At 45.0% G+C, this 19,814-nt stretch overlaps 1 protein-coding gene across 1 annotated transcript in view; it reads left to right on the forward strand.

The window, feature by feature from the left end:
* Positions 1–19,814, forward strand: part of COL4A5 (collagen type IV alpha 5 chain) — a 186,331-nt gene that overhangs the window by 41,064 nt on the left and 125,453 nt on the right. The window contains exon 2 of the mRNA XM_084814113.1: positions 19,373–19,432. Within this exon, the coding sequence (XP_084670239.1) occupies positions 19,373–19,432 (60 nt within the window). The remainder of the gene's footprint in view (positions 1–19,372; positions 19,433–19,814) is intronic.

Genomic DNA, 19,814 nt, shown 5'->3' on the forward strand with positions numbered 1-19,814 from the left:
TCTCTCTTCTGACCAACCTCACAGTGACCCTGTTGAACTGTGTTGCTTCCTGGAGGTGAAGCTCGACTCAGATAATTGGATGCCTTTAGGTTGCTTCGACCCATCTCACTGTTGCATGTGTTGAGATGAAAGCTCGCAAGGCAGAACTGGGGCTACTAGGGTTGCAACAACAACAAAAAGGGTCCTCAGCAAGCCTGAACAGATCGGGCATTGTACAGACTTCAAAGGGACTGTGCTTCAAGATGTAAAGGCACCTCTGCTACGTAATTTAACCTTTTAAAAAATAATGCTGGTCGAAAGAATTTTCATGAACAATATGGGCTTGAGACCTTAAAAAAAAAAAAAACCATGAAAGACTTGTTTGGAGATTTTTGACAGCAAGATAATGGTGTGAGGTAGGGAGGAGCCTAGCCCTTCACTCCACAAGACGTTTTGCCCCCATGTAAAAGGGGTTGTTCATTTCAGAGATGTGCAAACAGAGATGAAAATGTTTGCTCCCTTTGAACTGGTAACCGGCACTTTAAAGGAGACAATCTGCAGCCCAGTGCTTGGTGTGATTCCTCCCTCTGTCTCTTGACACGTCCTTTGCCAAAAGAGGGGAAAGGATTTGGTTCCACAGGGAAAGATGCTGTTGTGCAGAGAGTGCTGCTTTTGGGGAGAAAGCTTCGCACACCCCTGAAAGCTCGCCTTTCACTATGAAAAACGAACCACACAAAACGTTGGTGCAGCCATAGAGCAATGAAAGCTGGGATACCTGACATCTTGTATTACTCCAGTTTTGTAGCATGTTTCTCTTCCCTCCACCCACCCTGAAGTGGACAGAAGTATCAAACTTAAGTAAAATGTAATATTTACTTTGAATAGAGCAATACGACAATGGAATCAATTCCCTGGGGAGGTGGTGGGCTCTCCCACACTGGAGGCATTCAGGATGAAGGTGGACAGCCATCTGTCAGGGATGCTTTGACTTGGATTCCTGTACTGAGCAGGGGGTTGGACACGATGGCCTTATAGGCCACTTCCAACCCTATTATTCTATGATTCTGTGATTCTATGAATATGTTATGGTGGGGGGGTTATGTTTTTCCCCCCTGACAATTATGGACTATAAAGATAAATGCAGCACAACCCACCTGAAGGTTTCAACATGCCTCATGGGAATCTTCCTGTGCTAAACTGAAGGCTGTCAACATTTGTGTGTACACCTCTTGCTAAGCCTGAACTGTGTAGCTGTATATTTCAATTTTCAATAGCTTTTTCTCCTTGTTGGAACTAATGTTGACCTTTCAGTTTCCCAAGGTGTTCATGTCTGGGCAGGTGGGAAATATCTGTACCCTGCTGCTTTATCTGTCTTTGACCTGGATACAGGAGCAAGTCCTTAGCCAGGAAGCCATTTATTTATTTCATTTCTATACCACCCAATAGCCGAAGCTCTCTGGGCAGTTCACAAAAATTAAAAACAAACAGCACACAATAAAACAATTTAAAATATACAGAACATTAAAACTACAATATAACAATACAACCACAATAAAACCTAGCAGCAGTGCAGGAATTTAAAATACAGATTTAAAACAGCAAAGCTAAAAGTCTATGCAGATGTTGAGGTATAACTTTTAGCTTGTTGCCTTCCCCTATTATTGTCCTGTGCCCTTTGGGAGTGAAACTAGCCCATGTTGACCTGGTTCTTGTCAGGATCTGCTCAGTCTCGGAAGCTCTACAGCTGCACCTGGGGGCCAGTCATAAAAGATAGCCTGGCTCACAGTATTTGCAGGATTAGGCCCTGGCCGTGCAGGTGCTCCCAGGTCCTCTAATGCAGACCAGCTGGGAGCCTCAGGGAGCCCCATAAAGAGCTTCCTCTTCCTTTCAACCCTGCTACATCGTGGTGGCAGCATTGTATTCCAGTTGTTCGTTCCTGATCTTTGCTGTGCCTTGCTGGTTCTCGAGCCCTGTCTGTTTGGACTCTGCTTCTGCCTCTGGCCCTGCTGCAAACCTGCTGATAACTGACCCCTGCCTGTTTGGACTCTGCTTTTGCTTCTGGCCCTGCCACACCTTGTTTGGGTCTGACCCTTGCCCAGGGAACCTCTGTTCTCCACCCAACTCCATCCCTCCTGGTCCTAGTGTTCTTGCCAAGGATGCCTGCCACCCATGCCCCAGACCTGACACTTCTAACATAACACTAAACAGGGTGGGCAACTCTGGAGGGTCTGGGGGTCCCCCTGGGAACCCACCAGGGGCTGGCCCCCCTGCCCCCAACTGAAATCACCCCTGTAATTTGGTGGCAATTGGGCAGCGAAAAAACATTTTCCCTTTAAGACAAGGCACATGATGAGTGAGTGCCTTATTTTAATGCAAAACCATGTTCCCTGAAGCCCCGGGGAGTATGATTTTGCATGAAAACAAAAGCTCTGTACCCACCATGTTTTAAAGGGAAAATGCACCATTTTTTTTTCTCGCTGCCACCAAAATTTAGTGCATTAGTGATGATTTTGGGGGTGGGGTGCAAAAGAGGATGTGGGGTACATGCAGCCCACCCATCAGGTGTGGCCCACCCCTGCACTAAACTGTAGTTTACCATAGTTTAGTGGTACATGAATGAGCCTGCCTTTGCCTCAGGCTCGATCATGTACTCCTTGTCCACCACTACCCTGGCTGTGAGGAAGAAACTGGAAGCATCCACTTCCGGGTTTAAATTAACCATGGTTTGTCACAACGTCCAACAAGGACAAACCATGGTTAACTCAAACCTGGAATCAACCGCTTCCGATCTTCTCATAGTTGTGCTGAAAGGGGATGGAGGAACATGTTCATTCATGTAGCATCAACTATAGTTTAGCGCAGATTAGGCCACTGTCTCATGATCTGGGGATAAACGATAAAGATTCTTCTTTCTGTTCCTTGTGACCAGGAGGTAGATTAGGATGTGGTGTAAGCGGAGATAAGAATTTCATAACTTCAGTAACTTCCCTTTTTCTGAAAGGAACGAGTATAAAGATTACTGCAGCACTCTCACCTGCAATAGCGTGACTTCACTGAGAGAAACCTCCCCACTTTGCCACCCCAGAAACAAGTTTTATATTTGGGGCAATGATTGCGCTCCCTAACTAAGGAGGCACTGGGTAAAGAATGCAGCTTTTGGATCACTTTACTTGAGCTGAGATTAGCTGGCACCATCATCCCTAAGTTTCCACCAACAGTTAATTCAAAGATAAAGACATTCTTAAGTGTTTGCATGGAGGACGTTTTATGTTGCATTGCTCCAGTAATACGGTCTCCCTGCATGGCTAAGAAGACATAGTGGCTGAGTCAGTTTCAGGCCAATTCTTTGATTCTGTTTGCATAGACTGGGAAAAGTCCATTCAGTTAAGTAAGATGGAGAATACATCAAAGCTTGTAATCTTTTGGCCAGACGAAGCATTGCATCCTGTGCTGAATCCTTGGTAATCTATCGCACAGCCCAGCTCACCTCTCTCCTTAGGTAAAGAAGGGTTACTGTGACAATTGATACATTCCTGTAGTCTGCTAAAATGCCAACCATTAGGTATCTGACACTGGCAAGGAAAGCTATGTTTGAAGGAGAAAGGATGCTAGTCGAAGAAAAATATGAATGAGTAGGATGTGAAGAAGTAGAGGAAAGAGATGAAGATGAAGAGACATTTCGGCAAGCAGTAAATGTTTGGACCTTTCTTGGAGACATGCCTTGGTTGAAGAACACCTGGAATAAATTTGACATGAAGGCTACATCCTATGCATGCTTATCTCGGAATGAGTCCCATTGAATTCAATAGGATGCATTCAGGTAGTCATGCATACCATTGCATTATCAGGTGGTGAACATTAGTGGGTTTTCTTTGCCTGTTTCAGGGAGATGCCATTCTCCTTTTGCCTGCTTACTAGACTTTGAGGTCACAGATCTGCATGGAAAGCCAGGACATCTTCTGGAAGTCTGATCAGGATTGGCTCACACAAATGTTCTGAACAAATGACACATTCACTGTCAGCTGCTTCTGCTCAGAAGGCTCCCCCACGTGTGGGATTGAGCCTTGTGCACTGTGGCCAAGGTATGGTTGCTTCTCAGGCCTTTGCACTGGCATGCCAAAAGCTGAAATCTGCAGTGCAGATTAAGGCATTGACCACCTAGGCCAGAGGTGGACAAGGCATGGGCCGCATGTCCCCCCATCCGTATTTGCACCTCCACACCCCAAATTGCCCCCATGGTGCTGAACTGACACTGAATTTCATCACCGGTGAGAAAAGAAGCTGAGGGCACCTTGTTTTAATGCAAAACTGTGCTCCCCTCAAGCATGAGAATGCAGCTTTCTTCTCGCCGCCAAATTGCTGTCAAAATTCAGCGGCAATTCAGCAGTGGTGATTTCAGTGGCGGTGGGGTGGGGGTGCAGCCCTTTGTGGGCTCCAGTTGTGGGGAGACAGAAATTGGCCCCTGGACCCTCCAAAGTTGCTCACCCCTAATCGAGACCTCTCTGTGGATTGGAATGGCTAGTGGTTCACATGGCCAGACTTTTCCTGCACTTGTTGCTTTGCACATATGCTTGTGCAAGAAATCCTAAGTGCCCGTGCTCTGACGTCCCTGTCTGTGCAGACTATGTAGCACTGACCTCCCCAGTGGATTCATAGAGCCAACTGGATTCCAACACACTGGAGTGGATAGCTTTGTTGCTGTGGTTTGAACTAAGGAGCAACAGGGCTGCCTTTGGTAGGATTGCTTCCAGGTAGCCTTTCTTACTGCAGAATTATTATTATTATTATTATTATTATTTATTATCCCCGTCAGTTAGTTTTCAGTCTGGCTATGGCATTGGTAACGCACTGGTGGCTTTAGTAGCTCTGTACTTGGAGATCACCGGGGACAGCTGAACTCTGTTAACCTTTCTAATAAGTCTTTCCAGCAAGCTTTGGCACTCCGCTTGAAGATCCAGTCCTGCAGTTCTTGGATCCGACGGTGTTCCCAGAACCTCCCTTGAGCAGGAGGTCTCACAGGGCTCTTATAAGAAGTTTTAGTGGGTGGTTGCTGGTCTTCTTCCCAGAATCTGCCTTATGGGGATTGCCTTAGCTCTGCCTGATGCTTGATATGCAGGAGGCCACTGGTATATCCATGCAGGTATGTACAATAAAGTACCTGCGTGACTGGAGTGGTGAGCAGGCAACCAGCTGCTTGCCCAGAGTCTCTGAATATCTCTGAAGAGCTTGGAGGCTGCAAGGAAATGGTGCAGCAGCATCTCCCCATGCCCCAGCTGTTCCAGAAGTGCCCCTCCTCTGCTGGGAGGCATAGCTAGACTTCTGCTTGCTGTAGCTGATGGAACAGAAGCAAGGGTTAAAGCACTGTTGGGACAGGAGAGTGGAAACTGTTGCTGGATTGTCTCTAGGACTGTGAGGTAGCAACGTTTCCAGGTTAGAGGTTGCAACCTTTTCCGGATTAGCTCCTGACAGGCCTGAGTGACACCTGCAAGTAAGTAATCAGTTGTCATTGATTAAAAAAATCTCAAGTTAATTCAGTGAAAGACAATGATTGCCCGGGCTGGTGTCAAAGGTAGGCATGGTTGGGCACCTGCCAAGAGCCCACACTTCAGCAGGGGCCCACTGACAAGAGCCCCCTGGAGTTTGTCCCTCCTCTTCACCATTGTAACCTACGTGTTCACTTGCCTCTTGCTCTGGCCTAGACAATGGAGGTGGTGAGAAGGAGGAGCAGGAGATGCCGCTGCCTGCTTGCGCCCTGGCGCTGGGCCTGGCAAGCAAACAAGCGGTAGCCATGATGAGAAAGAGGATGAGGAGCGAGAGCAGCTGGTGACAATGGCTGTGAAAAGGTTGACCCACTGAGGGAGGGGGCCTCCTCAGGGTGTCTTGCCCAAAGGCCCTCAGAAACCTGGAGCCAGCGCTGGCGATTGCATTCAGTACTCTTAACGTTCATTGGAGAATCAGTCCCCATTTTTATTTCCATCAGAAGGGGCAGCCATTTTTTTCACTTCTCTTGCTGTAAGACTCTCAGTGTCTTTGAATAACTCTGTCCTGTCTTTGAATAACTCTGTCCTGTGAGTTACAAACATGTCTTACTGCAAGGTTCTCTGGGCCTCACCGATGCCTTACAAATAACATCTTGTAAAGACACGCAGCGTTTCATTGCGGCATCTGATAGGGTGGCTTCTTATGCATCAGAAAAGAGGAAATGCATCACCAAAAATGTGGGTACCGGTTTTACATAAAATATGCATATGCTAATTTATGTAGATAGATACAAATTTGGAAATAATTGCTATTGTTTAAATGGAAATATATGTTTCATCACTGTGGTGAGGATCGTGGACCTGGGGACCTGCTCAGTCTTGGTGCTAACTGTTAACAGGCAACATCTGGGCTCTGCTCTCCCCTCTTGTGCTGGATTTGAACTGACCAGCCCTTCAAATGGAGGATGCCTTGTCAGACGGCTCTTCAAACAGAGAATTGTTTCCTCTAAAGTAGGACAGATGACCACCCTAGAACTTGACTGTCAGGTTCTCCATACCTTCCTAAAGGCCTTTGTAAGGGCAAGGGGTGAGGAGAGCTCATGATTGCTAGCTTCCTTGCCTGCTTTTGCAAGGAGCAGGCTCATTCTTGGAGGATCCACCCAGTCCTTATGTTCTGCTGGGCCTGGAGTCCCTCTTCAAATCCAGGCTTGGCTATGTGGCCTTGAGCAAGATTCACTCTGCTTCAATTAGGAGAGGGTCCGTATCTCAGTGGGTAGAGCCCCTGCTTTGCATGCAGAAGGTCCAGGTTCACCCCCCGGCATGTCCATGTAGAGCTAGGAAAGAATCTTGCCTGAACCCCTGGAGAATTGCTGCCAGTCAGTGTCGACAGTACTGGGCTAGATGGACCGACGGTCTGACTCAGTTTAAGGCAGCTTCCTATGTTCCTTCTCATCTGAATAATCTAGTGCTAGGATTGCCTTGAGATCCAAAACATTGCAATGGTTCTAAAGCCACTTGAATTGATAACATCTGTTTGGCTGACCAATAAACTGAACAGCTGTCTGTAAATGCGATGTGTGTTGACTAATATATCTGATGGCTATGAAGTGGGGGTGGGGGAAATGGTTACGTTCTGTGCCTTAAGGGAGCCCTTTCCTCTCCTTTTAAAAAAAAAGGGAGCCCTTTCCTCTCCTTTTAAAGCCCTTTAAAGCCCTCCTTTTAAAGCCCTTTCCTCTCCTTTTTCCTCTCCTTTTAAAGGGAGCCCTTTCCTCTCCTTTTAAGGGAGCCCTTTCCTCTCCTTTTTAAAAAAAATTCACAAAGGAAAATCTTTACAGCTCTATACAGCCTGAGTGGATTTTTGACTTAATGTCATCTTGGTCTGAGCAAAATGGCTTTATTTGGAAGCAAATGGAGTGAGTTAATGTGTGTACATATAGAAGAGCCCTTCAGGGTCTCTTTCGTAAGAAGAGGAGGTGAAGAATTGCTTTTGACCTTTTCCAGATCCGAACAAATGCCATGGACCCCGTGTTGGCTGTTGAATAGGGAGTCTAAGCCCTGGTTCACAAAATCCCCTTGACTGCACTGTTGAGTGAGTGTTTAGTGAGGCAATTGCCTAGAATCACAGGGAATAAGGCCTTCTGTAAATATTTGCGGGATACCACGCGTTTGACTCAATACCTCCAAGAGTTACTATTGAGCCCCTGTAGTGTAGAGTCTTCCTAGTTTCCCTTGGTCTGTTGTACTGTGTCATTACTGACAGCCAGCATTCTCCAACCTGCTGCTCTCCAAATGTGTGGGACTATAACCCCAAGCCAGCAAGGCAAATTCCCTGGGATGGTTTATTTTATTGATGCATTTAAAATGATTTTTAGGCTGCCTTTAAGGGTAGAACCCTCTCAAGGCAGCATACAAGATAATAATGTTTTAAAAATACAAAAAACATGCAAATACAAATAGGCAATAAATAAATGTACAATAAAATACTAGAAAATCAGCTAGCACCAATAAAACCTGCATCCCACAGATTATACAACAGCCAGAAGAAACAGGTGGGTCTTCAGAGCCTTTCAGAAAACCTGCAAAGAAGAGGCCTGATGACCCCCTGATGGAAGCTGACTCCAGAGGTACAGGGCCACCACTAAAAAGGCCCTCTGCCTTGTACCCGCCAGCCTAATCGCCCTTGGTACGGGCAAGTGAGGAAGGCCTCTGTCAATGACCTCAAAGGGTAGGCAGAGTGGTATGGGAGAAGGCAGACCTTCAAGTAACTTTGGTTGAAAGCATTTAAGGCTTAAAGGTTAAAGCCAGCATTTTAAATTGGGCTCGGAAACACACTGGCAGCCAATGCAACTGGCACAGTATGAGCAGACCGAGCAGCCCATGATGGGATTTGTAGTCCAACACATCTGGAGGGCATCAGGTTGGAGAAGCCTGTTCTAGGAAATCTGGTTTGCATAGCTTGTTCTTATTTTTTCTTATAGCAGAAGGCAGCTTAATGGAGCCTTGTTTTTAAGAAGGGGTTTCATCTTCGGGTGGGGCACCTGTTTTCTATGAAAGGCCATTGACCCACAGGAAAATGCAGTCAGGCACCAGAGCCAATGGTGGGCGTACTGTGGGGTGGGCTGTGCTGCCTGAAGAGCATGTAGCACTCCTGGAAAATCACATTTTGGGGTCAGTGCAAACATTTCTGCAAACACATGGGTGTGATCCAAGCTGGTAGATTAATGTGTTTGTTCCAGTGGCCTTTACATCAGGTCACTTACTGCAGTTCATTAGCTGGGGGTGGATGAGAAGAGTTTTGATCCATCCTCAGTGCAGGTTTTTATGAAATGTAAGCACTTTATAGGAAAGCAGCTGGACAAAGAAGATGGACACAATCCTGCATTTCCTTTGTGTAGCATGTCCTTTGCCCAAATAGCCTTTTTTGCTTCTGAAGAATTACATGCATGCTAGGTAACCCCCAAATCGTCTCCTCTGTTTTGAACCCCAGACGTTCCATCGGGCCCCTTAAATGTTGCCAGTTCCTTTGCCAGTCAAAGTATCCCCCAGATCGGAATGTATTTCATGGGCTCCATTTGCAAAGGGAAAGCGCCTTTAGGGTTATCCCTACCTGGACAGGGATAATCTGGCTTCAGTTGCCTATACTTTAGTAACATCCAAGATAGACTACTGCAATGCGCTGTCTGTGGGGTTGCCCTTGAAGACAGGTCAGAAGCTGCAGCCTGCGCAACATGCAGCAGCTAAATTGATAACGGGCAAGAAGGTATAACATGTATATGTTATATAACATATAACACCCATTCTGGCCTGCTTGCGCTGGCAGTCTGTACGTTTTCAAGCCCTATTGAAGGTGATGGTTTTATAAAGCCTTACATGGCGCGGGACTGCAATACCTGATGGAACGTGTCTCCCAGCATGAACCTACCTGTATGCTATGCTCAGCATCTAAGGCTCTCCTCCAGGTGCCTCCTCCGAGGGTGGCAACAAGGGAAGAGGGCCTTTTTAGCGGTGGCCCCCCAATTATGGGATTAACTCCCCAGTGAGGCCCACCTGGCACCAACATTGTTATCTTTTCAGCACCTTCTTCTACTCCCAGGCATTTGGCAGTATATAGTAGGTTTGTAAGCAGGTCATGGGATATTGTTTGGATATATGTGTGTGTATGTCTGCTGTCTGTTTATACGTTTGTAGTTAAACTGTCTTTATAATATGCACAATATTGCATTTTTAAAGGTTTTTTTATCTTTGTAATCCATCCAGAGAGCTTTGGCTGTTGGGTGGTATAGAAATGTAGTAAATGAAAATGAAATGCAGACGAGGTGGTCAGGTTCTTCAACCAGACAGAGAGGAGTTGAGGTGGGGAGATAGCCAGGCAAGATCAGACTGTTGAGGATCCACTGTCACAGCTTCTCAGACTGGAGCAAGTTATATAGCAAAATCCAGGCCCCTATTGGTTCCTCAGGTCACCTGGTTTGGTTAGGTTAATAATGCTATAGTATCATCTCTGCCCATTACAGAGGTGGTGCTGTAGAGCAGCAGAGACTAGGCTGGAGGCTCCTTCTGCCTGAGAGCTGCCCTGGTTGCTCCAGGAGATAGTTGTGAGATATTTCACACGAGATTTGCGTATTTTGTAAACTGGGACATATATAACTAAGGAAATGTGAATCTGTCAAGCTCAATTTCACTCAGGTTCTCATTTTTCCACTGCCAGGTTCATTCTGTCCCGTTTCCGCATTGCATTGTGAAATGTTTTAGTCGGTGTGAAAATTCAAAATATATGCAGTTTTTTTGGTACACTTCCCCCCCGCCCCAATACACGCATTCTTGTGTGCACTGTTTACACATTTCGGTGTGCCCTCCCCGTACCACCTACAGAAAGTGACTCGACTGACAGCTTGCTTCCAGGGTAAGCATGATCTGCTACCTGCCAAGGACCCTCACCCCAGCAGGGCCCACTGACAAGAGCCCGCTGGACTTGCTCCTCCTCATCATCATTTCAGCCTGTTTGTTTACCCACCTCTCACTCTGACCCAGATAATGGTGGTGATGAGAAGAAGCAGTAGATGCCACTGCCTGCTGGCTGGCTGGCTGTCAAGCGAGCAAAGATGAGGGAGAGGATGAGGAGCATAGCAGATGTTGACAATGACAGAGAGGAGGTACAGTCACTGAGAGAGGGGCCCACCGATGGTGCCTTGCCCGAGGGCCCTCCAAAACCTGGAGGTGGCACTGCGTACTTCAGTGCTGGTGGCAGAACAGCGAACAGGCTGTTTGTCCTCCAACAGAGCAGAATGGTCAGGGGACTCAGAAGGAATGGCCAAGGAGCTATTGCCACGGCTGCTGCCCCCAGCACCAGAGGCAGTTGCCTCACTCTGCCTAATGGTAGGACTGGCCCTCTCTCTGTCTCTCTCCCCCGCCCCTAAGTTTGTTTTGTTTTATTAAATGTATATACCGCCCAACTGGCAGATACCCTTGGTGTGGTTTACAATCACATAACCCCCCCCACAAAAAAAAAAACAATAGTTAAATTGCAACCAAAACAATAAATCCAAAAATCAAACTACAAAAATATTAAAGCAGCTTGGGTAGGCACAGGACGATTTGCTTAGGCTGTGAGCCAGGGAATTCCCTGTGCCCGCCAGGTAGGCCATGGGTCTTGCACCACTCTTAGAGCATAGTTTTGTTAAAAGAGGAAGACTGCTCGAGCACAGGCATTTTGGAGATGTAACCAGCTGGATTTCTCCTGCTTACTTGGCTGATACTTAATTTAGTACACACTGTTCTCTTTTCAGGCTTAGTTTCCATCCTACCCCCCCCCCCCCCGCCGCCTTCTCTCTTTTTTTAATCCTCTCAAAGTTTGGTAACTTAGAACTCTGCTCCATTCCCATCTGTGTAAAGTACATAAAAATGTTCTGTTAACTGCAGAAGCTGGTCATAGAACAGCTTCTTACTTAAAAAAAAAAAAGCTTAAGCAGCTGTGTTGCTCCATCTAAGAAGAAGACGAAATCCACGATATGTCAATACCTTTATTAGGACCACCTAATTTTTTTTGCGTGTCTTGGAGAATACGGACATTTAGTTGACCAGGAGAGGGATTCTGTAACTGGAAGAGGGTTTTTTTTCTGTCACCTGAAGATAGGACTTTATTTTTGGAGGATACATGCCATCCTATTACCACTAGGTAATGCTACCCAGTTTGGCTCTGATTGACCTTTTATCCTGTGTACTACCTACAGATCTCCAACTTTGCTGACATTAAAGCCACACTGCTCCTTTCATTTTGTTCTCTGCCTCCCTCCCAACAGAACAATGTGTTTTGATTGAGAACCTGAGACAACATCAAGTCACTACTAGATTTTATATTCTTCTAAATGGGGAAACCTTTGACAACCTGTTTCGTGCCTTGAGAGACTAAGCCAGTTATGTCTGCAAAACTCCTCCTGCATTCCAGTTAATGACTATTATAATCTGCTGACATGGGGAGCAATGACGCCACTCACAGCTTTTTCTCTTCTTCTCTCCCCCCTCCCCCCTGTTTTGTTTAACATGCAATTCTGGAGAACTCCAAAGCCTGCTTGCTATTTTGTACTATTTTAGTTGATCCTAATAAAGGTATTTATTGGGATTTTTGGATTTCTTCATTTCTGTTACTGTAAATTATAATAGCTCAGTGATATGGCATGTGATTTGGAGGAGGGCTGTTGGAGGAATCAGGTTGGGGGGTGGAGTTCAATGAGCTTTCATTGGCTTGGTCCCCTGGACATCATTCCATCTTCTACTAGCTGGCCCGACTCAGTGCACAAGTCGAGCCTGCTGGCGGAATTTCCATACATTATTTGAGTGGCTGTTTTGTTTTTTAACATTTCTGCAAATTATGGTGGCAAATTCACATAATTTCCACACATCTTGGCTGTAAATTGTGCAAATTTGCATTTGTGCAAATTACAGCTAGAATTTGCACCAATTATGCAAATTTGCACAATTTACAGCTGAAACTAAGCAAATTACAACTACAATTTGTGTGGATGGTGCTCTTGGGTACCACATTGAGGATCCTGGGGAAATGGCAATTTTAATGGGAAGGGGGGACTGATTAAGCTCACGGATTTTGGGGGAAAGCCTGTGGCTCAGCTCACAAATGCAAGCCAAGCCCAGGGCTCCAGGGAAATCTGATGAGCAGCAAAAGGGCCAGACTTCTCTGAAATGGCCATCCTTAATTAGGAGTAATGCTACTTTAACGGCAGGTGGGTGCAAACATCTGATAAAGTTTTAATCACAGCTTTTGAGCACTGAGCTGCTTCTTGCAGACTTGCATATCCTTCTCCATGTCTTTGGGAAGCTGGTGTTGTGGAGGAGAGGGAGAAACATCCTGTTGATTAATGAAAAAAGTTAATTTTTAACTCTTTCCTGAGTGGTGGTTTATTGGAACATGCATACCATTTCATTAATTGCTATGTTAAGAGTCACAGCTGCAACTAATTGATTATCTTTTTGATCAACTGTAAAGGTGTCTCAGCCCATTTTGTTTTAATACAGATATTTAGCACTTGCCATCTGCAGTTTTTCTACCCCCTCTTTCTCTCATAGGATGTAATGCCTCTAAGAGAGCAAACCTATATCCCCTAGACAGTGTCTGGAGGAGATGGGGCATTTTGGTTTCCCAGCTCTGAGCTTGTAGCTGGGAAACTGCACTCCCCTCCCCCTCCCCCTCGTAACTGGGATGGAGAGAACCACAGCCTGTCCGTGCTCGTAACATGGAGCACGGACAAGGTGAAAAGGGGCGTTCCTGGGGTTGGGGACGGGAGGAGACTGCAGAAGCTGTTTTAGACAGCTTCCTATGCAGTCTCCAGCCCCATTCTCACCCCCTCCCCAGATCCGCGCTTAGAAGCCCGAAATCTGGCATCTAAGGCAAACTGCCAGGCAACCAGAGCACAAAAGGGATCCTCTCCTCCATGTTCAGCTGCCCCACATTGATAGGTGGTCAGCTCCGACTTCAGAGGAAGTCCGAGGTGACCGTCTATCTCAACAGGATTATGCCCTAAGCATCTGCTATGTGCATACTCAAAAAAAGAAAAAAGTGTGCTGTTTCTTAAGCAATTGTTTTCTTCATGTGGAAATCTATGAACTTTGACAGCGTAGATGTTCAGTCCAATGGAGTTCAATGGGGCTTTTGCCCAAATGACTACAGCCTTTATCAATTTAAAATTCGGGCAATTAATCAACTAAGGGCACAATCCTATGCATGTACAGACAGAAAAAAAGTTGTAGGACTCTTTTTCTGTCTAAACATGCATAGGATTGTGCCCTAAGATGTCTTGATTGGGGTGACAGCCCAGTCTACAGTCAGTCACATTTTTCGAAGATGGAGATATGAGGCAGAAAGATTACAGTAGACCTTCTGTCCGTGGTAGATATACATTCTTCTATAAGATATGTGACTTTTCTGCTAAGTAGATAGTCTTTTATGCATAGTCCGTGGCATATTTTTTTAATATTTCTGGCTGTTCTGTTTTCTTTTTATTCATGTGCTGTTTGTCATTTTGCATTGTCTTTTATTCCTATTCCTTTAATTGTTTGTAATTCACCCAGAGAACATTTGTTGTTCAGCGGATTAAAAATATAATAAATGAATTAAATAAAAGTGTTGTGCTTTGTATCTTTGCTGCTATTCTTTTGATGGTTCTATGTTTGACTCATGCTTTATTGTAATCACTGGGACTTGATCCTATGTGGATGACATTGGTTGCCAGTTGGGTACCTGTAACATGGAATGGTAGCTGTGGTTGCATAGATTCCTTGTGTCTATTCCAGAGAACGGGCAAATCTGAGACTTCATCCACCATTCTGTCAGTGACAGCTATCCCACCCCAAGCACAAAACAGGATACCATACCTTTTGGATATTGCCTAAAGAACGTGTTTTCAGTTTCCAGGCAGTTTAGAGCTTGAGTGAATGTGGAAAGCCCTTAATAAAACATATTAAACTGAAAGGTTCCCCCCCGGTTTTTGTTAATGGAATTTTCTGTAGTTGATATGATCTTCTAATACTGTATGAAAGGGATCATTGAATTTTATGTTATGGTTTTCCACTGTGGCATATTTTCATATGAATTGTTATAGGATGCGATGCTTGTATAGTTTGTCATTTCTATGGGTTTTAATTAAACTCCCTTAAGTGCAATGATGTGACAAGGCAGTATACAACTAGAACAGGAGATACAAAAACAAGCTGGAATTGGAATATAGGTGACTTGAGTTAACGCCCAAAATTCTAGCCGCTGGGATGCACCAGCTCAACTTCAATGGCACATTAAATGTTGCTTTTTTAGGTTTTGGTGGTGAATGTGACTTTTATGACATGGCTGAACAGGAGAAGGAAGATAATTACTCTTGCCCTCAGAACTGGGTAGATTTGGGTAAATGACGTCCAACTGTGAGCAGGAAGCACCATCTATTGGCTGGAGTTCTTATTGCAATAATTTCTCTGATACGGAACATCTGCAGACTGAAGAATAAAACCAACATTCTTTGAGAGCGCAACCCTATGCACGTTTAGACAGAAAAAAAGTCCTACAACTCCCAGCATGCCCCAGCCAGCTGTAGGACTTTTTTTGTCTAAACATGCATAGCATTGTGCCCTAAATCTGTATCTAGCCACTACATCTTTTTTTTCTTTTCATTTTTACCCTATAGTAGGTGCAGGGGGGCTGCTCTGGATTGGGATCCTAGCAGAGTGATGGTGGTAAAGGGGGGTTTAAGTTCGAGATTGGACCCCCTGTGCCTATTCTAGAGTAAACATTAAAAAAGACATAGCTGCTAGATACAGATTTAAAGTAATGTCTCTTTGGGCCCCGAGGGAGCTGGTGCAGAAGTTACGCAGCCAGTTTAACACCTCAAATTACTTGTTTGCATGAGTGGTCCAACCTGTATGATCATAGAATAGTAGGGTTGGAAGGGGCCTACAAGGCCATCGAGTCTAACCCCCTGCTCAATGCCGGAATCCAAGTCAGAGCATCCCTGACAAAAGTGCATGTTTGGAGGAGAGAGCTCATTGGATACTGCTTCTTTCCCACTGTGATTTCGAAAAATGCACAGAAACAAATGTTGGGTTTGTATATGGCAGTGGTGTTGAACCTCAGGCCCCTGGGCCAAATCTGGCCTACATGCAGTTCCAGTGTGGCCCTGCTCAGGGGGCCCTGCCCCCTTCCACAGGCCCCAACTCCTCTCCCTCACCGATCACCAGCTTTTCTTTTTCCCCATTCTAAAAGGCTGAAATACCTCTCTTGCAACTTAGTTAATGGGAGTAAGAGCTTCAAGCTAAAATAAGCTGGTATTTGGGGTATATTGGCCCTGCCCCATTTGCTTCTTCCCTGTCCACTTCTGGGATGCAGCCTTCTGGCTGAAAGAGGTTCAGCACCCCAACCTGGAGCCCTCCAGATGTTTTGGATGACAACTCCCACCAGTCTCAGCTAGCGTGGCCAACAGTTGTAGTCCAACACATCTGGAGGGCACCAGGTTGAGGAAGGCTGGTGTGTGGGAAGGAAACGTGGCTTCAAATCATGGCTCACTGAAGGCTTTTTTTTAGCAAGTTGTATTTCAGCCTCATCTTCTGACAGGGTGATTGTCGGACTAAAATGCCTCGTGCAGCTCCTTGAAAGGGAGAATGGTTGTGAATATAATGCTTGAGGGTTGCAATGTGTGTTTGGATTAGTTTGTTTTTGAAAAGGTGCATCTAATTAAACAGGCAGAATATCTTTAAAACATTTGAGATCATTTTAATACAAGTACTTAACACCAACATGGGTGGCCGGATTCATCTTGGAGACAAACCTTTCAGAGATTTCCGCAGGCATTTGTTTTAGAAAAATGGACCCCAGGAGAAGGCCCAAATACAGAGTACAGGGCTGAAATGCATTGGGCTACTTCAAAGAATAAAGCTATATATGTTTTTTGACATCCTGAGATTTTGTCTCTTCATTCCCTTGGTTGTTTTGGATGTTCTCCAGTTTTGTTTGACCCGGTCTTAAGAGAGGGAGGGAGGTATATCTGTTTTGAGATCTGTTGTGACATGCATGTTACATCACCTAAAAACAAAAGAAGTTGTTGATTTCCTGAAATAAGCAATTTGAGACCACACCAGTTTAGATATATTTGTGAGGATAGTTCTTCATGTTCATGGAAGTCACAGAGTAGCTCATAGAATAGTAGGGTTGGAAGGGGCCTACAAGGCCATCGAGTCCAACCCCCTGCTCAATCCAGGGATCCAAGTCAGAGCATCCCTGACAGATGGTTTTCCAGCCTCGTCTTGAATGCCTCCAGTGTGGGAGAGCCCACCACCTCCCTACGGAATTGGTTCTAACAGTCAGGAAGTTTTTCCTAATGTTCAGCCAGAATCTGGCTTCCTGTAACTTGAGCCCATTATTCCGTGTCCTGCACTCTGGGATGATCGAGAAGAGATCCTGGCCTTCCTCTCTGTGACAACCCTTCAAGTACTTGAAGAGCGCTATCATATCTCCCCTCAGTCTTCTCTTCTCAAGGCTAAACATGCCCAGTTCTTTCAGTCTCTCTTCATAAGGCTTTGTATCCAGTCCCCTGATCATCTTTGTTGCCCTCCTTTGAACCCTCTCCAGTTTGTCTGCATCTTTCTTAAAATGTGGTGCCCAGAACTGGACACAGTACTCCAGATGAGGCCTAGCCAGTGCTGAGTAGAGGGGAACTAGTACTTCCCTGGATTTGGAAGCTATGCTTCTATTAATGCAGCCCAAATTGGCATTTTCCTTTTTTGCAGCCACATCACATTATTGGCTCATATTCAGCTTGTGATCGACAACAATTCCAAGATCCTTTTCGCTTGTAGTGTTGTTGAGCCACATATCGCCCATCTTGTAACTCTGCATTTGGTTTCTTTTTCCTAGGTGCAGAACTTGGCATTTGTCCCTATTAAATGTCATTCTGTTGTTTTCTTCCCAGCACTCCAGTCTATCAAGATCACTTTGAATTTTGTTTCTGTCTTCCAAAGTATTAGCTATCCCGCCCAATTTTGTGTCATCTGCACATGTGATCAGCATTCCGTGCACCTTCTCATCCAAGTCATTAATAACAATGTTGAAGAGCACTGGGCCCAGGACTGAGCCCTGCGGTACCCCACTCGTTACCTCTCCCCAGTTTGAGAAGGTCCCACTGATAAGCACTCTTTGAGTCCGATTCTGTAGCCAACTGTGGATCCACCGGATCGTTGTTTCATCTAGCCCACATTGAGCTAGTTTGCTCATCAGGAGATCATGGGGCACTTTGTCGAAAGCTTTGCTGAAGTCGAGGTATATTATGTCTACAGCATTCCCACAGTCCACAAGGGAGGTTACTTGATCAAAAACTGAGATCAGATTCGTCTGGCAGGATTTGTTCTTGACAAATCCATGTTGGCTTCGAGTAATCACTGCATTGTTTTCAAGGTGCTTACAAATAGAAATATATGAATTCTAAATATTTAAGTGTTTTTTTTAATTCAAAGTGTTCTGTTTTTTTTAAAAAAACAAATAAAATACTACATTTCTCTAACTTAAAAAATATCATAATTACAATTGAATCTCATAAACGTGCTAAGCCTACACTCACAATCTCATAAAAATGAAGGTACATACCAAATATAGGCCTTAATTTCAGTTTTTCATCTCGTGAAAATGGCTCTGTCCACCCTAACAAAACAGCTTTTGCTTCTTGGAAGTTCTGGGCATTCAGTTACTCTGACTAAAGTCACATCTCACACATGCTAGATAACATAGTTGTTCTCTGCTTATGCCATGGTAGAGCTGGCCAAACCAGGCAGAGGAGTCCGTTAAGGCAGAAAGAACAATATAGCCGGGTGGATAAAAAAGACTTTAAAAAAATGGATTAAAAAAAATCTTTTTTTGTGAGGGCAAGGTAGAGTGAAGCAGAACGCAGCAATACTGAAAAGAAAAAGAGGAGGCAAAATAGTCCAATGTGCATCTTCCTTTATTCTCATACTAAGGCTGAAATCCTGTACACACTTACCTGGGAGTAAACCCCATTGAACACAAGGGAACATTTCTAAGGAGGCCTATATAGGATTGTGCTGTTAACCACAAGCTGTCATGGGTCCTGTTCCTAAGAAAGGCCCTGCGTGGGAATATTTTAAAGGCATTCCCTCTATAGGTAAAAAGGAAAGCATGAAAAATACATACAGTGAGACAAAGAGATGCGTAGCTTGCTTGTAAGAACAAAACAGTGTAAGTAATCCTCTACAGAGGGAGCAATCCTATGCAGATAGACGGCCGCCTCCAAACTCGGGGCGACCGCCTATCCAATGCACGGTGGGAGGAGCACAGAGCAGATCATCTCCTCCGCACTCCAGTCGTCCTGCATTTGCGGCTAGATAGCTGATTTTGACTTTCTAACCGTGGGATGTTGGAGCGCGGGGTGGGGAGGCTGGACGGCACATAGGAAGTGTCGTACCGGCACTTACGAACTCCCTGTCCCACCCCCAGGAATGCCCCCTTTCCTCCTGCTCCACGCTGTTCTTATGAGCCCAGAGCGTGGAGACAATCTGCACTACCTACAAGGCAACAGGGGAGGGGGTGGGGAGGTGGTTCTCCAGGAACCGACCTTGGAGCACGGGCTCCGAGGTCAGTTCCTGGAAACCAACCAATCCTATGGCCATCTAGCCGCTGTCTAGCGGCCATAGGATTGCGCCCTTAGTTATAAACTAACATGGCTTTAGTGGTCAGATTTACACCATTGTTCTGGAAATACACGAACATTTAATTTAAATCAGAAATTTAAATCAGTGAAAATGTAATTTAAATCAGGGATTTAAATCTCCCTTTTTTGTTCTGATTTAAATCAATCCATGTTGGCAGAAACAAAGAACTAATTCGCTTTGTTTTTAACTCTCTTGCCCAGGCTTGCCATGGATGTTCATCAGGATCCAAATGTGACTGCAGTGGAGCAAAAGGAGAAAAGGTGAGCAGAGTGGTGCATAGGCTTTCTTTAAAAAGGACCATTTCAAACTATGTTCACCTTGCTGATATCTCTCAACACTTCTTTTCTGTGTGGCAATGACCCAGGCTGCAGGCGTTCTCTTGAATTTCATGCAGTAAAATATACACTGTGCATTCCTTGATCCAAAAAAGTTTTCACTCTACTGCATTGTAAAACATTTGACATACCCCAGAGCAACTAAAACTATTTTTGTTATGATCTGGGGGGTATGGGTTTCATAATATTTCATTATATATTTCATAATATATTTCAAAACAAAGCATCCTATGGCAAACGAATTTAAAGGGAGGCCATGCTTGAAGTCTGCAATCTAATAATGCAATCACTGTTCACCATAGGGCGG

This window comes from Heloderma suspectum, chromosome 9 (assembly GCF_057233095.1).
Source record: "Heloderma suspectum isolate Gila_16-S chromosome 9, 16-S_ref, whole genome shotgun sequence".
In the NCBI taxonomy this organism is placed as follows: domain Eukaryota; kingdom Metazoa; phylum Chordata; class Lepidosauria; order Squamata; family Helodermatidae; genus Heloderma; species Heloderma suspectum.